At 35.8% G+C, this 16899-nt stretch overlaps 2 protein-coding genes across 2 annotated transcripts in view; one reads left to right on the top strand and one right to left on the bottom strand.

The window, feature by feature from the left end:
• Positions 1-106: 106 nt before the first annotated feature.
• LOC100378748 (DNA polymerase eta-like) lies at positions 107-12301 on the bottom strand. Its single transcript, XM_085492631.1, has 10 exons — positions 12005-12301; positions 8712-8849; positions 7965-8188; positions 7339-7493; positions 7048-7151; positions 6619-6738; positions 4010-4133; positions 3475-3540; positions 2930-3099; positions 107-1241 (listed from the first exon to the last, which is right to left on the bottom strand). The coding sequence occupies exons 1-10, from the start codon at positions 12127-12129 to the stop codon at positions 377-379; spliced, it is 2091 nt and encodes a 696-aa protein (XP_085348757.1). The 5' UTR covers positions 12130-12301; the 3' UTR covers positions 107-376.
• Positions 12302-12552: 251 nt separating this feature from the next.
• Positions 12553-16899, top strand: part of LOC100370385 (apoptosis-stimulating of p53 protein 1-like) — a 51543-nt gene continuing 47196 nt past the window's right edge. Inside the window, exons 1-2 of the mRNA XM_085492626.1 lie at positions 12553-12606; positions 12914-13121. Of these exons, the coding sequence (XP_085348752.1) occupies positions 13098-13121 (24 nt within the window). The 5' untranslated portion in view covers positions 12553-12606; positions 12914-13097. The remainder of the gene's footprint in view (positions 12607-12913; positions 13122-16899) is intronic.

The raw sequence follows: 16899 nt of genomic DNA, 5'->3' as shown, positions 1-16899 counted from the left end.
AAACAAACCATTCCCTGGGGGCGTTTTCAAGATTCAAGAGGTAGGCACAAGCCATTGTTTAAGATTCATTCACATTGGGTTACAGGAGTGCAATAATCAACTAAAATTTCTTAAAAAAAAGAATCTCATTTTATTGACACATTATACAGTACATTCATATATATATATATACATTCACAAATAACCAAATTTTTATACACCAATGTCGCTATACTCAATATGAGTGTGACCTAATTTTAAACATATTTTAAAGAAAATCGGGAATGAAAATAAAATAATGACCAAAAGTTTAAATAATATATGCACAATTAATGCATGACCAGGTAGAGACACCAATAGAGAAGGATCCTTACAAATATTTAGTCTGAGAAGTTTTCTATGTTTTCTTCTGGAAAAAGGAATATAAAGTACTTGGGGTTGATTTACTTGTTTTGACGGGAGTCTCAATAGTTCTAGCAGTGCTGGTTGTGGATCCAATATCAATCTGTTCTTGTAACTCAAATGCGTAATGGTAGTCTAAATGTTCAGGTAGGTCCCAAGCAGACACTTTTTGCTGACATTTCTCACAAGTAACAAAATCAGCCACTGGCAAATCAGAGAATAGTTTATCAGAACATGTTGTCAGGTCCTTATCCTGTCTGGATAGTGATAATGATGTCACCTCAATGATGCCAGGTGAAGGGTCCCTCACAGACTGTTGTTTAAAATTATTTGGTTTATCTGAGGCGTACACTCCTGTGTTTTGCTCATGACAGGCATCTACCAAGGGATCACTGTTCAGCGAACTGGTTACTGGTTGGTTCATCTTGGATGCAAAGAATCCTGTCGAGTGGTTCAAATTGGTCCTTGTCATTGTGTCATGTTGTTTATCAATACTTGATGGCTTTTCTTGATATCCAGACGACGATGGCATAATAATGAAGTCTGCTGCATCACTGTCTCGCTTCAGACGTTGCGAAGCAGAGAAAAACGAGTCTATGCTCTTTCTTTTTTTCTTTGATTCTTTTGGTGAGAATTCATCGAGCTGTGAACGAGAAGTGACTTTTTTTTCCGTGGATATAACCTCCTTCTTGCCATTGAAGGAACTACTGACTGTTGTTTTACCGTCATTACTACCATTCACTGTGGACGTACTCTGCTCCTTGCCGCTGAAGAAACTACTGATGCTCATTTTACCAATGTTATTACCAGTCTCAGTAAACTTGGAAGCACACATGCTAAGAGTGATTATTGCTGGACACCTAAAGGGATAAAACATTTCATCGTTATTGTTTTCACTTAGATAGTATATCAAGGTACAGGAGTTGTGTCTTTTTTTTTCGAGGGATAACATATTTCCAAACTGTTCTGTTGAATATGAAACTAACTAACTTTAAAATGGCTCACTGATGTGATTAAGAGGGAATTTCTCAGCTGGGTAAACTTGTCCAATATTATGTCCAGTATGTAGTTGAATCAACCTCGTTTTGGGCATAAATGCTACAAACATGTTTTTTTTAGTTTTGAGTATGCAAACTCAGGGTTTAATGTGTAAAATGATTGCATATCGAGTTTAATTGTAGTAACATCATGTATGAGTCCTAATGTGTGTATTGGCAAAATGTAAAACAGAATGGCTGTCCTGTCGGTCATCATGGGTTGGATCACGACACAGTTCAACTTTCATTGATGTGCTTGAACACAATTGTCCGTGAACCAAACTTGAATCTGATCGTACAGCTTAAATTTGCAATATAATCAGAAATAGGGGGGGGGGGAGATGAAAATTGCAGATTTTAGTCAAACCAAATTGTAACACAAAGCAATTGTTGTTAATGTGCTAGAATATGATTCTTATATGAAGCATGTTTGAACCGTATTAATAATTTTGAATGCAAAATGAACAGAAACAAGTCATTGTTAATGACACAGTCCCCGTCCAAAATTTGTTGATCTGACATATCAATTTGATGCTGATGAAGTCATTGAGATTAGATTGAAACCATTAATAGAAGATGGATTTGTAAAAAAATATGATTTATTGCTTTTACATGAGAATTGGACATTGGGAAGTCATATTGAATCAAATTACAAAAATAATGTTCATGTTGATGTATCTATTGGTATACTGTCTTTGTACAAAATTTAAACAGAAATGTGAAACAAACACAAAAAACAAAATGGCCACCAGTCAGCCATATTTGTTTGAATCACAGAAAAAGTACGACATGCACCTATAACCAAATATGTATGATGATCATACCAAGTTTGATCCAAATCCGCCCAGTCATCTCTGAGAAACGGCTCCGGACTTGTATAAATGAGGATTTTGCGCTTTTACATGAAAATTGGGCGTCGGCCAGCCATATTGAATTGTATCACAAATATCATGTTTGTGCAGATGTATCTCTTGGTATACTATCTTTGTACAAAATTTAAATAGAAACGTTCATTGCATTCAAGATAAAGTAGCATGGGTACCATGAAAAACAAGATGGCCGCTAGTCGGCCATATGTTTGAATCACAAAAAAAAATGATGTGCACCTACAACTCAATATGTATGATCATCATACTAACTTTGATCCAAATTGGCCCAGTCAACTCCGAGAAACAGCTGCGGACACGTTTAGGTATCAGATGGCTGCCATATAGATCATATGTTTTTTTTTTATATTTAGATATGGCTTTCTTTCCAATGTTCTCATTACGAAAATAAACATGTGTTTGTCTACAAGCATAAATCTAATCAGTCTAGAAAGATTAATATCAAAATGTTACTGACAATTAGATGTTTAATGCAGATGTTATACGTTTCTTGTAACAATGAAACATTGTAAAGTTCAATGTATCTGTGAACATTGGTAGCCCTTACCCCACATGCCCCAACACCTAATAAATCACACTGAATTTGAAGGTAGTATATAGAGATCACCATGATCCTAGACTTACCAAGCCTTTTGATGATTTCCTGCCGTGTTAAAACATTGTATCACAGATAGCGCATTGCGACTGATTGTGTCTGCATCCATGTTGTGCAGTCCAAATGATCTTGAGGCTGTCTGTGGGGGATTACCGCCCCAGCGCACTTGTACCGACACTGACTTAGCAACACGTTTATTCTAAGAAGCAAGAAAAAGAGTAGATTCAGTGAAATCAAGATGAAACTTATACATAATTTGTTAGTTGATAAAAATTATTACATCACTCATGTGATGTTATAAGTCCCTACCCGCTTGGACATAAAAATAGTTGTGAAAACACACACAATAAAATGTATACAAACTGTTCTATTTATCGGCAGTAAAAATACCAACCCCACCTCAAAAAACACACAACAAAACCTGCATAAATAATTCATAATCAAATCTTGGCTTGAAACATGTTCCTCTGTTGTAACCATGTATATTACTGGCTATCACATGACCATCAATAGTGAAATCTGTAATGAAATACCATCATCAAAGTTTCATATAATTGTAGTAATATTAACTCACCATTTCAGATTCTATTTGAAGTCGTTCTTCCATCTCAGTGGCAAGTTGTAACAACCAATACTTGACCTGTAGAGGGCAGTATACAAGTGCACAGATAATTTACTGTAAAGGGGGTAATTATTCACTGGGTTTTAATTTAGCTTATTTCGCTGACTGGAAAAATGCGATAAATTAAAACACAGTGAATATGTAAAATTTAGCATAGAACACATTATCTAAATGACGAAACCGTGAATTTAAAACCCACTGAATATGCCTGAAATGGTAAATCAGTGAAATTTAAACCCAGTGAAAATTAGTCATTTTACAGTATGACAAATTGCTTAACTTAAATTCTCAGCGAAATCTAATTGCAGGTACGATAAGGTAATTCAAAGTAAAGGGAAACAACACTTAAATGATCAAACCTGTCCAGTGGACATGTGACTTTTAAATTTGCCCACTTAGATGTACCGGTAAACAAATACTGAGAGACTTTTTCAACACTCATTAACTTCATTCTGGTTGAGATTTATGGTTGTTTTAATGCGCTTACCTCATTCCTGGTTGCTAGAGCTAGTTTTCCACTAAAATTCTTCCCACATCCAACAGACTTGGGCAGTTGTCTTGGGCGAACTGGTTCATTGTCAATACCTCGACCAACATCATGTAACCAAGCTCTGAAATTTTGATAAATCAACAATAAACTAAAAATTGTGTTGATATATAGATTGTGCAACAGAATGTTGGGTCTATGATTGAGACAGCAATGCCATTAGTCATATTCACACTACACCAAGTAGATTTAGGCTACCGAGGTAATGTCATATATTTGCATATTGGCTCTAACCCAATTGGGTTAACAAACAGGCAAAAGAACACCCAAATTGGTTAAGAATATACAAAGCTTTTGATTAACGCACAAAAATCCTAGCCCATCAAAACTTAAAGTATGCCCTCTATGGTGAATACGTGAGGTACTAGTTCAAGTTCACAGTGTTTAGTGATGTAAGGGTACTGCAAATTCAGTGCAATTGTTGTCATATTCATTTGCATGAAAAAATAAATTTGAAACAAGTCATTGTCAATGACACGTCCCCGTTCCGTTCATATTTGAGTGACATATACATTCAAAGCAGATCATGACCGAAATGCACCTGCATATGTACAACACATTGTACTAAATCTGAACAAAATCCATGCATGCATGACTGAGATCCGGTTCTGGAATTGTGAAAATACGTGATTTTAATGCATTTTCGGCCTTAAAATGGCCATCATTCAGCTATTGCTAAGCGGATCATGAAACAAATGCACATATCTATTTGTGACATGATGCACCATGTGTGTGTGAAGTTTGAACTTGATCAATCCAGACATGTCTTGGATACGGATCCAGAACTGAATTGTTTAAGAAAATGGCCGCCAGTCGGCCATTTCGAACTTGATCCGAAAAAAAAAATGACGTGCATCAAGGTCCTATTATGTTTAATGTAAGTACCGAATTTGAACAAAATCCGTCCATGCATAACTGAGATCCGGGTTCGGAATGGTGAAAATGTGCGATTTCAATGCATTTTCGGCCTTAAAGCGGCCGCCATTTGGCTATCGTTAATGGGATCATGAAACAAATGCACATACATATTTGTGACATGATGTACCTTGTGTGTGTGAAGTTTGAACTTGATCAATCCAGACATGTCTCGGATACGGATCCAGAACTGAATTCTTTAAAACAAAATGGCCGCCAGTCGGCCATTTCGAACTTGATCTGAAAAAAAAAATGACGTGCATCAAGGTCCTATTATGTTTAATGTATGTACCAAATTTGAATGAAATCCGTCCATGCATAACTGAGATCTGGGTCCGGAATGGTGAAAATGTGCGATTTCAATGCATTTTCGGCCTTAAAGCGGCCGCCATTTGGCTATCGTTAATGGGATCATGAAACAAATGCACATACATATTTGTGACATGATGTACCTTGTGTGTGTGAAGTTTGAACTTGATCAATCCAGACATGTCTCGGATACGGATCCAGAACTGAATTCTTTAAAACAAAATGGCCGCCAGTCGGCCATTTCGAACTTGATCTGAAAAAAAAAATGACGTGCATCAAGGTCCTATTATGTTTAATGTATGTACCAAATTTGAATGAAATCCGTCCATGCATAACTGAGATCTGGGTCCGGAATGGTGAAAATGTGCGATTTCAATGCATTTTCGGCCTTAAAGCGGCCGCCATTTGGCTATCGTTAATGGGATCATGAAACAAATGCACATACATATTTGTGACATGATGTACCTTGTGTGTGTGAAGTTTGAACTTGATCAATCCAGACATGTCTCTGATACGGATCCAGAACTGAATTCTTTAAAACAAAATGGCCGCCAGTCGGCCATTTCGAACTTGATCCGAAAAAAAAAATGACGTGCATCAAGGTCCTATTATGTTTAATGTATGTACCAAATTTGAACGAAATCCGTCCATGCATAACTGAGATCCGGGTCCGGAATGGTGAAAATGTGCCATTTTGATGCATTTTCGGCCTTAAAATGGCCGCTATTCGGCTATCGTTAATCGGATCATGAAAAAAATGCATGTGCATATGTCCCATATAATGTGTGATGTATGAGTGAAGTTTGAACATAATCGGTCCATGCATGTTCGAGATACAGGTGATCACGGACGCACGGACGCACGGACGGACGGACGCACACAGGGCAAAACATAAGTCCCCGTTTTCGGGCTCCGTTCGAACGGGGACTAAAAAGGGGTCACCCCACATTTATGAAGGCACAAAGTTGCTGGGCCTTATACTGAAATGAAATGTATTCCTTGAATTTCTATGAAATGAAGAGGCCTTTTAAGGAAAATATAAATGTTCATGTCTTCCTGAAATTAACTGTATCAAATTTATTCTAGAGAGAATGAAAATAGATACGGGCATGTGTATTCCATAACAGAGGATACCTGACCTGGCAATATTGTTATGATTGGTAATTTGGTTTTTACCAGAAAATTATCATTGAAATTGAGATACAGTGATCAACAACATTCATGACAAAATCGATACAAAAAATTAGTGAAGGTTTGACAGCAAAAAGACGCAATAAAAAACAACAATACATTGACAGTTATTGATTATAATATAGCACACGTACCCAGTTTTATCTCCAAGTTTGATTTGTAATTCCTTCTCAGTAAACTTACAAATATCACCCATATACTGCATACCAAGTTCATCCTGCAACTGCTGTCCCAGTTTCCCTCCAAGATGCCGCCTTACAAGTGAAAACATTGTGATGAAATGTATGTATTATGAACATCTACAAGAGAAATGCATTTGAGCCTGGGCAGAAGGGACACCACTTGAATTTGTGAAAGTAGCTCATGGCTGAGTGGAATATTTACACGGATAAAGAGTTGAATTACATTGATTACGTCCACATAAGGTGTGACCAAGTACAGATAAATAATCTTCAGATAAATTTAGCACTGAGGAATGTTGTGATTTCATCTTGGGAAAACATATTGAGTGTATTTTTGGATACAAAATTTGAATGAATGTTTCTCTTGAGGAAAAAACTTACACTTTATTAACAGGTATCAATTTAAAAAGTTTTTCAACTGATTCAAAAGGCAGTACAGTTTGCTTGTTAGGTTTATTAATTCCACATGCTAGCTTGGCAAGTATCTATATGGAGGGAAAAATAGAAAAAGCTTAATCAAGAGAAATATGACTGAAAAGGAATTGTACTACATGTAATATCATTAAGTCACCGTCACCTGTCATAATTCAAAACTATTTTGAATATATCTTTGATTAAATATCACCATGATACACCAACCTATGATTGATGCAAAGCACAGAGTGAACTTACTTTATTATGTGAGACACCAGCAGAGCAACGGAATTCAGTCTTTTGATAAACTGCTTTTCTCATTTCTTCCACTATGACAGCACCAATTGCAAGTCGTTTATGTTCTATACTGTGACAGTTATTTAACCATTGAAAAACTCCACTGGTTTGACTTTCTAAGATGTGTAAGTAATCACAGGGAAAAAATGATTGTAGAAAGACAACATGGAACTATGCGCACCTAACACAGTGAGGAAATTGGACCATCAAATGCATAATTCGTCTCAGGGGATTTGGAAAAACGATATGGACAATTTTTTTTATTAGTCAGGTTTCCCCACAGTACCATATTGGAATCAAAGTCAACCTTGAATAGAATCAACTCCCCATTCAATATATTGCTATTCATCGTTCATTATTGTAATACAAAAATCATGGTTATGAACAACATGCACTAAAGTGACATATCAATATCTAAGATTATTATACATGTATATTCATTTTTGCTGTTCATATAAACATTTCCTCATTCTACCACAGGTGGCGCACTTTACTGGCAAGCAAAGTTGGCAAAAAAAATTTGATTTGCTCGTAAATAAACTTGGAATGAGTAAAAATACAGAGTTTTTATTTTAAAATACTTGTACCTAAAGGAGGCTCTTCATTAGGGTCATTATTTTCCTTGCCATCCCAGCCAACAACAAATGTGTTTGGTAACATATCAATAGATACATCCACATCGCCTATCTCTTCCATTTTTTTATCGATTTCATCAGTGAGATCGATATATGCTTCATCAACACTGGCTCTTTCAACACATTTACTGAACGTGCATAGAACCTCCATCACCTCAACGCAAGCATCCCGGTACCTTTATCAAGAAAAATAATTGAAATACCAACATTTAGTTACAAAATCCATCTTTGAATTGTACCTCCTTCCATTGTGAAAGTTATGTGGGACATAGTCTGCTGCCAACTCCATGAGAATATCACAATATGCTATCTTGTACATTGAGTGGAATTTTACTTCGACCATAGACACACATCCTTAACCATATGTAAGCACATGTGCTCATGAAGCACTTTGTAAAGCTAATATTTGCCTAAGAAAATTGCTGTCAGTACTGTGCATGTATTAATTCTAACAGTCTTATGAATGGCATCCAAAATGCCACACATCCTAGTACTGACTAGGGAAATGAGAATTTCTGAAATATTTCCCCCCCAAAATGCAAGCAGTTATCATTGAAGCCTCAAAAACCATTAAACACAGGAAAAAATGCATGTACAATATAGGAAATTATGGCTATTATAGTGCAATACCCTTAGAAATTACCAGTACAAAAATGTGCGACTTTTAGGAGTCATGCATATGCTCTTTTCAAGATGTACCTTGATAAATTAGCTTTTCCTCTTTTTTCTGGAACCCTAAACACATGAATATCAGGACAGAGTTCCTTTGCTTCATCTGCTCTCATACCTCCACGACGTACTCCTTTAGCCCGAGCTTCATATCCAACAGCTATTATCCTATAGGTTAAAGCAAAACAAATCACAGTAAAAGGCATCGTCTCTACTCAGCCCAGTATGAAACAAGACTGAGAAATCATGCCTATAAACACTATCACTGTTACACATAACATGGTAGTTGACATTATGTATACTATACTCCTCATAATGTATGGAATCGGTCACTGGTAGCATAGTGGTTGTTGCATCAGACTCATGATCGGTAGACCCAAGTTCAAATCCTACCATAGGCTGAACGTCAAAAAGGTCGACCCCTACCCTGGGTGAGTGTGCCACAGACTCAATGGGAAGGCCATTTCCATTGGCGGAGATTCATTCACTAACGAATGCGACTTTGGGGGTCCGCAGGTGCTTGTGTTCGACCGGGCCTGGTTGACGCCAGGATAGCGCATTACAAATTGCCATTTGACAGAGAGATGGCCACACAGCCCTGTCATGTAGTCCCAAACATGAATATGACTTCTGTGGCAAAATGCACTATGTGTCGTCACTAGCACTTGCAATTTGCACATACAAAGAAAAAAAAAAAAAAAGTCAGGAGAGACAACAGTGACACTCAATCTCCGGAACTGTCGCCTGGCACAAAAAATATTAAAAAAAAAAAATGTATGAAATCAAATTTGTGTGGATGACATTGAGCTAATTATCATCTATATTCTACAATAGGTGAAACAAATTCATGCCTGAATCATCTTCACTCGCCAAGATATGTTCATTCAGCCATTGCTTAACTACTATTCTTTGGCAGATCCTGTGTGTGTTAAAAAGTGCTGAGCTTTCTTCCATAATTTGCGACAATTGCGCTTTAATTTGTTGAAACCACATAAACAGTATGTAGGTAATAGAATTCTGGCCAGTAAAACACATGTTGGCAACCATTTGAGGGCTACAAATGCTAATAGACTAGTTGGTGGCATGAGACTTATAAGTGTTTACAGTAAAACGCTGTACAGGTACATGTATGTTTTAAAGTGTTACCAAATGCATTTATTGTATTCCTTATTTGGAAAATGTGCATATTTACATCACTATCGAACGCTCATTTTGGCAGTCAGCATTAGATGCTAACATCCTGTGCAAATTTACATTTGTAACTACCAGTATCTAATCTTATTTTGAAAAATCTTGAATTTCAGTCAAATTATTACTCAAATTCCATTGCATATATGTTTATCTTTAGACCCCTTTGGCACACAGACATTTGATATTTTTTAATAACTCTAGTATGTGGTAATAAATTCCAGCAAACTGATTGGTTCATACAAGACATTTGACTTTTGACTGATTGAATTGCATTGTATTACATGAAAATCAATGAAATGGAAGATGAGCAACACTTTGTTATGTCGTGCCCCATTTATTGCCACCAGGGAAATAAACTCTTCACAAAAGGTGAATAGCATAAAAATGCTTTCAAAATTTGAATCTCAAAGACAAATTTATTTTCTTATTAAGTTGCCAAAAAACGGCAATACCTCTTGCTCAAAGTTTGAAATTTTATTTGACTTGAGGCAGCAACACCATCATAACTTCACTACATAATTGGGTCACTAATAATACCGTTAACGGTAATGTATAATTGTAATAATTCATCAAGCATTTTATTAAAAAGTATTATTTTTTTGTCTCTCTTTTGTAGTTCTTAATTATTTTTCTCAATGTTTGTATTGTATTTTTTTTTATTCTTATTTATTGTCATGTATTAATTTTCCTCCATTCCATTTAAAGATTATTATTACATGTATTATGGAATAAATTCATAACAAAATAGTTGTCATCAGTTTACTTTTTTTTTGCATTTCGGTGACAGTTTCGTAATTGAATGTTGTTATAAATCCTTAGAGTTAATAGATACATTTCATTAAAACAACTTAATATTGTATTAAAGAAAGTTCAATTTCTTAGAGATCATCTACGACCCTGCCTAATATTAAGTTGTTTAAATGAACTGGCTTTGCATCATGTGTGTGTGGGAGTTATCCATGGCTCCCGACCATCAGAGTGAACTACAGTCCTTCCACGGGGACTGTGGGTGAACATACAATGACTTAATTACTTCGTTAAGCTAAAAAATAAGGAAATGAAAAATACACTAACTAAATTCAGACTGAGCAATCACAGTTTAGAAATTGAAAAAGGAAGACACAACAGAATCAAAAGTAGCAACAGAATCTGCAAATTGTGTAATAAAAATGATATTGAAGATGAACATCACTTCCTCATAATATGCCCAGTATATAGTAAAGAGAGGGTCATTTTATACAATGAAGCTGAAAAGATTATTCCTGACTTTACAAATCTTACACCTGAAAATAAATTCATAAAAATAATGTCAAATAATAAATTAACAATTCCTCTGGCACAGTATCTGAAATACAGCTTTGTTATTAGACAGCAGCACCTACTTAGTCGTTGAATCTATTATGTGTTCATTGAGTTTTTGTTTTTATATTCTGTTTATAGTTTTTTGTTGGTGTTTCATTTTATTTATTATATATTTCCGTTACTAGCTTCAATTTAGTCTGTTTTTGGCTGTCCTTTAAACTATTAGTCTTTGTAATTTGATTTATTTTTATCTGTAATTTTCTTTTGTAACCTTTAACCTCCTTCAGTAGGTTGTTACCGAGTATAAGTTAATAAAATACAGTGAATGACAGTACACGACACGGTAGTTTAAAGCGCGGTAGTCGTCACGCTGCGCATGTGTGAGATATATGGGTCTCATATAAACAAAGATGGCGACTTTGACTGTTGCGCAGATCAACGAGTACGAACCGACACGTTTCCAAGCTTCAATTAGGTAGTTTTCATGTGATTGGAAGGTATCAAAGGAGTCACCGGCGGTAATCAGTGCAAGTCGTACCCAAGTCAAACCTCATACTTGTGATTTCCATTTGAAGAGCGCATTGGATTGTGGGAAAATCAATGTTTATCAACACAAATGTCGAACATGCGCAGCGCGACGACTACCGCCCTTTAATCATGAGAGTAAAATGAATAAACAGGGTGGATGAACCTTTAGAGGAAGCCAAATTGATTCCAGGTTGTTAATACCGTGGACCTACTATTAGTAGAAGTGAAGGTATGTCCATTCATGGACGTACTAGATCTCTAGTACGTCCATGGTCCATTTTAATACAGAATTGACTCCTCACCCTCCTCCTTTCCAGTGGTTATATTGCACAACAATGCAAGGTTTCCCCCTCGTCTCAGGAAGAAGACGCTGTTCCACCTGCACGTAAAAACAATCCATGTCGACCAATGCAATAACTCTGTCCATTGTGGTGACTAAATATAATCACATCTACTGCCGACACTCTCTACATCTAAAGTTTGTTGACACTGAGTTCACTGGTCTTCAGCAAACCTGTTCCGTTTGTGAACAACGACAACTTCTAGTAAACAAAGTTTCAATAAGGCGGTACTGTGAAATCACGACACACTCCCGCGAGATTTGACCACTGTATCTGATAATTTTTTTTACTCGACTAATATGAGTCGGTTTATTTTGCGACGTTGAAGGATATTTGAACAGTTTTAATCTTTATATTTCATTAAATAATATATACATATATCGATATATTTAAACAAATATTATTTGTGAAAATCACATTCAAAGCATCTATAGAGAATAATTATTGCTTGGAACGAGGGTGATGGGAACGCCGGTTCAATCTACGAGTAAATATGCAAATTATATACACAGGAAAAGGTCAGATTTCTGTGTTCAATGGCGACGGAACTTCTGTGAGATCAGGTAAAATACCCAAATCGATACTTGGCTGTCGGGCATGTGATTGTGATAGTTTTATATTTTACACGACCAGACGAGTAATTTCCCCGCGTTCTCTGGAATGTTATGTATTGAAGTCAAGTGAAATTTGGTCGCCTGCTTATGTGTGGCAATGTTCAGCTGTCGCTGAGTGTACCGACGCTGCTATGCCAAGTGTTGATCGCGTACTAGTTGTTCAACTTGTCACATTTCGTATTTCATGATATCCTTCTAATTTGTTGAGACATCTATCAATTATGTAACATCATTCACTAATTTATTTGCGTTTTAGTTTTCACCAATCAATTTGAAAATACGGAGCTTATCTTTTTCCACAAATCATTTTGATTGTACCGGAGTAATTTCGAATTGATCGATTCGCTTATCAAGGGACCGCAATTACATTTATTTACCGGGGAATATATACACGGCATGTTTTCGACGCAAAACTCCAACTGAACGTGTCTATCACAATTATGACATCTACTCCACTCGTTCCCGTAAGTACTATGATTTTATCAATCTATTTTGTTTTTGCATTTATTCCAACACATAGGGATTGTTTGTGTCGAACTCCATGCTGGTCTATTGTTTACGTTCAGCTGTACTGGGCGTAATTACTAGACCGTCCACACTTTTCTGTCAACAATTACACGTTTGTCACCAGACATGATCAGTGAGCATATGTACATTTCGTATATACACGGTATAAGGTGAAATTCGTGATTGCGGTAAATACACTGAATGTCTGCCAGTCTATCTCCGTGTTCCAAGACTTGTAGTCTAATACCCAAGACATTTTTTGGACACTTGACATTTCAGGGCCAATTCTTACAATTTATTGGGAGGAGTAAGACAACCAGTAGACCTTGGATAACAATTTAATGTCTTCTGTTACCTCCATGGTTAATCTAATGTCCATAAAATAGTTGTAATTTTGTGTCAAGTGAGACTGTACAGCCATCCATAATCCCTTTAACATACTCAATGTGTAGTGATTTGTACTCATTAATCATTTTCACACTGTTGAGAAGAAAAAAAAGTTCCACTGTCTAAGTAATATCATGCTTGCAGTACTGAACTGCACTTATCCAAGCAATGTGGCAGCAAGATGATAATCACTGCCAGATACAGTTATGAATGCAGAAAATATTCTACATGATTTCCAGTTCAGTACACCACATTGGATTGGATAGATCATGTCATTGTGGTTTATTTTGTATTTTGTGAACTTACTGCGTTATAATTTTCAATCTTTGTAAATCAGGGCAACATTTTACTATTGGTGCAACAACTTAATAGATACTAAGTAGAAAATAGATAGAAAATATCAATGTTCTCTGTTGAAAGAAGAAGAAAGTTGTTGGCCGCATATTCCTCAGTTGTATGTTATTAATAATAAACCCTTGTTTTATGGTGCATTAAATATATGTAACTGTACTACACGTAACTGCATTCATTGTACTGTTACATAATACCTCACTGTCAAATAATTAGTATTTCTATATTTAGATTAGTTTTTGTGTGTAATGTTAGTGATGAACTGTCACTCTGTATATCAGCATGGTGCATTTTAAAATTTGTTATTAATTCACCATTTTTCTTGCCTGGAGGCAATAGTTTGGATCTTTGTCTGTTGGCGTGGAAGGAAAAGCAATAAATATAAATTTTTGAAGAAAACGGTAACTGTGGTGACATTGGTAGTAAGGTCAAAGATGATGCTGATAGTTGAATTTGATCCATCAATATTTTGTTTGTTTAAATCAAGCTCAGCCTGTGTTTGTTATGCTTCCAATGTGTATGGTGGTGACTTGGCATGGGGTACTCGTCTGATGAATGTTGTAGTATTGCTGTATTGTCTCCCGCTGCTGATGATAGCCTAATCTGTGTAGGGTTGTCCTATGGTTCCAATAATGTGTCATACTTAAATTAATAGCATGCACCAGAATGCCTGTTTTTTACTTATAGTAACCAGTAATCACAGGTGACCGATTTACAATCTTTTCAATTTCTTGAATGATTCATGTGCCTTGACCGATTTACAATCTTTTCAATTTCATGAATGATTCATGTGCGTTGATATTTGCATACAATTTAGGGCATAATCCAAATCTGTTTATTTACAAAATAGTTTTGCTCTGGGATACCAGAAGATGATTTTCTGTGTGCTAGCCGATTCTTTCTGGTGTCTTAATTTATGTGGCAATTATCGTTTATTTATGGTGACATCTGCCATGCTTCCACACAGGGACACACTCCACTTTGTGTTATATACTACATGAATTCTTGTGTTTGCATAGATCATAGAACCAAAAGCAATACTCATCAAAACAATGACACATTTCCAGTACCTGACATACTTTAAAAGTGTATGTACATCATTGTCCTCTCATAATAGCATTATGGCAATGTAACCAGAGGCTACTGTTATCACCAGTTACAAAATAAAGATTTTTTCATAATTAAAAAAAAAATGATCAGGACATATAAGGAAAATTATGACCATTTAATTCCAAATTATATAAAAGAAATTATGAAAAAATGTGCAAAATTTGACATTATTTCAGTATGTTCATTGTTGGCAGAAACTTCTGTTAAACTAGGTAAATGTGTAATGCCAGCATCAACTGGTCCAAGTCAAACTCGAGTTCTTGTAGGTTGCTCCATCTTAGTCTCATCCTTTATTATAGAATAGTAATTCAGCAACTTGGGTGGCTCTAGTAATGAGACTAATTTAGGTATAGCTCTGAAAACTGTTTACATAGAGATACCATATGCAGTCTGCTCACCTTGAATGTGATATTTTAAAAATAATGAATGCTGGAAAATTATTTTAATTACTAGCCCCGGACATTGTACCAGGTACTTACTGCTAAGATGATGATCTTTTTGTTTTTAATGCTAAGAATGACTAGATTTTGATACAATAAAAAATAAAATTGGATGTAATCAAAAATAAAACTTGTCTAGCTGAGCATTGTGGGTGTGGCTATGATGTTGTAGATCTTGTTATATGCATTGGGAGTCTAGTCATTGTTAGCAGGGGGGCAGCCAATTATTGTGTTTATGTCAATGGGAGCTGCAACCTTACACCATGAGGCAGAGAAGCATGTATTAAAACTACTCTCAATTAAAAGCTATAATAGAAACAGCCCTAGGCATGAGTAGCACACAGTACTTGGCAGTGGTCAAAAACATTAAACTGTGCTATGCTGTGTGTGTCCTAATCTACGGTTCATCGATAGTCAACTGACCCATTAGATATATGATAAAATTTGAAGCACTGGGTACTTTGCTTTTTGTATTGAGATAGGAGTGAGAGGATCAACATCATTTTGTCATTGGATGAAGAGCTCTGATGCAGCTCTGTAGGGGGAACTCTTCCAATTGAGTTGATTGACAGTTACTGTCAGTGTAGTTCACTGTCTGGGTTTTCTAGCTGGGTGATCTTTGTTTTAATTGACATTTTCTTGTGACAGTTAATGTTCAATCACGTTTTATCACTGTGAAAGATATCTCCAATAACATATAATTATGATGAATCACTTTCAATATTAAAGTACATTTTTGGATCAAGTTCTCCACGTTTCCTGCAGTCAGTTATTCTGTATTATTGTACACATGTTTTATAGTTAAGTTTCTTCTCTCTTCTTCTTGGGAAAGATTTTGTTTGGTTGAAACAGTCTGATGACAAAGGTACCTCGGGATCAATGGTCAGTTGTACCATGGATGTTAGTACATCCATGGTTGTACATTCCAGTAGTGCAATGCAATCACTAAGGGAGTTAAGCAGATTAACATCAGTAAATGCAATGACTAACAAACAGACCTTGGTCAATTAATAATTTACACAAGAATGTTTTTAAAAAAGTTCTGTTTCCTTTATTTTTTTACATTCCTGGTTATTATGATTAACTGAATAATTATTTACTGTTGGTTTCATTCAAATAATAACATTTATAAGTTATTATTTTCAATGGGCAGTTGCTTGAAAAACTAATTCATTATTTACTAACTGTATTAATCTACCAAGGTCTAAAGATAATGAGTACAGTATAGGTAGGTAATGTTCTGAACTAGGCCCTTATGAATATTATTATACTGTATACATGTAAATCACAGTCACCGTATTAAGCTAGATATTCTAAATGACACATACCGACACGAACGTTGTTATGTTAACTCATCGCACCATCCCAATTTTACACCTGAGCTCAGTGTTCTAGGTGAAGTCAAAGGTTTTTTTTAATCCCCACCCATGTTTGGCACTGTACACAA

This window comes from Saccoglossus kowalevskii, chromosome 2, assembly GCF_978046115.1.
Source record: "Saccoglossus kowalevskii chromosome 2, keSacKowa6.1, whole genome shotgun sequence".
Taxonomy (NCBI): domain Eukaryota; kingdom Metazoa; phylum Hemichordata; class Enteropneusta; family Harrimaniidae; genus Saccoglossus; species Saccoglossus kowalevskii.
The sequence above is the reverse complement of the archived record's forward strand: the minus strand, read 5'-3'. Positions and strand labels throughout refer to the sequence as shown.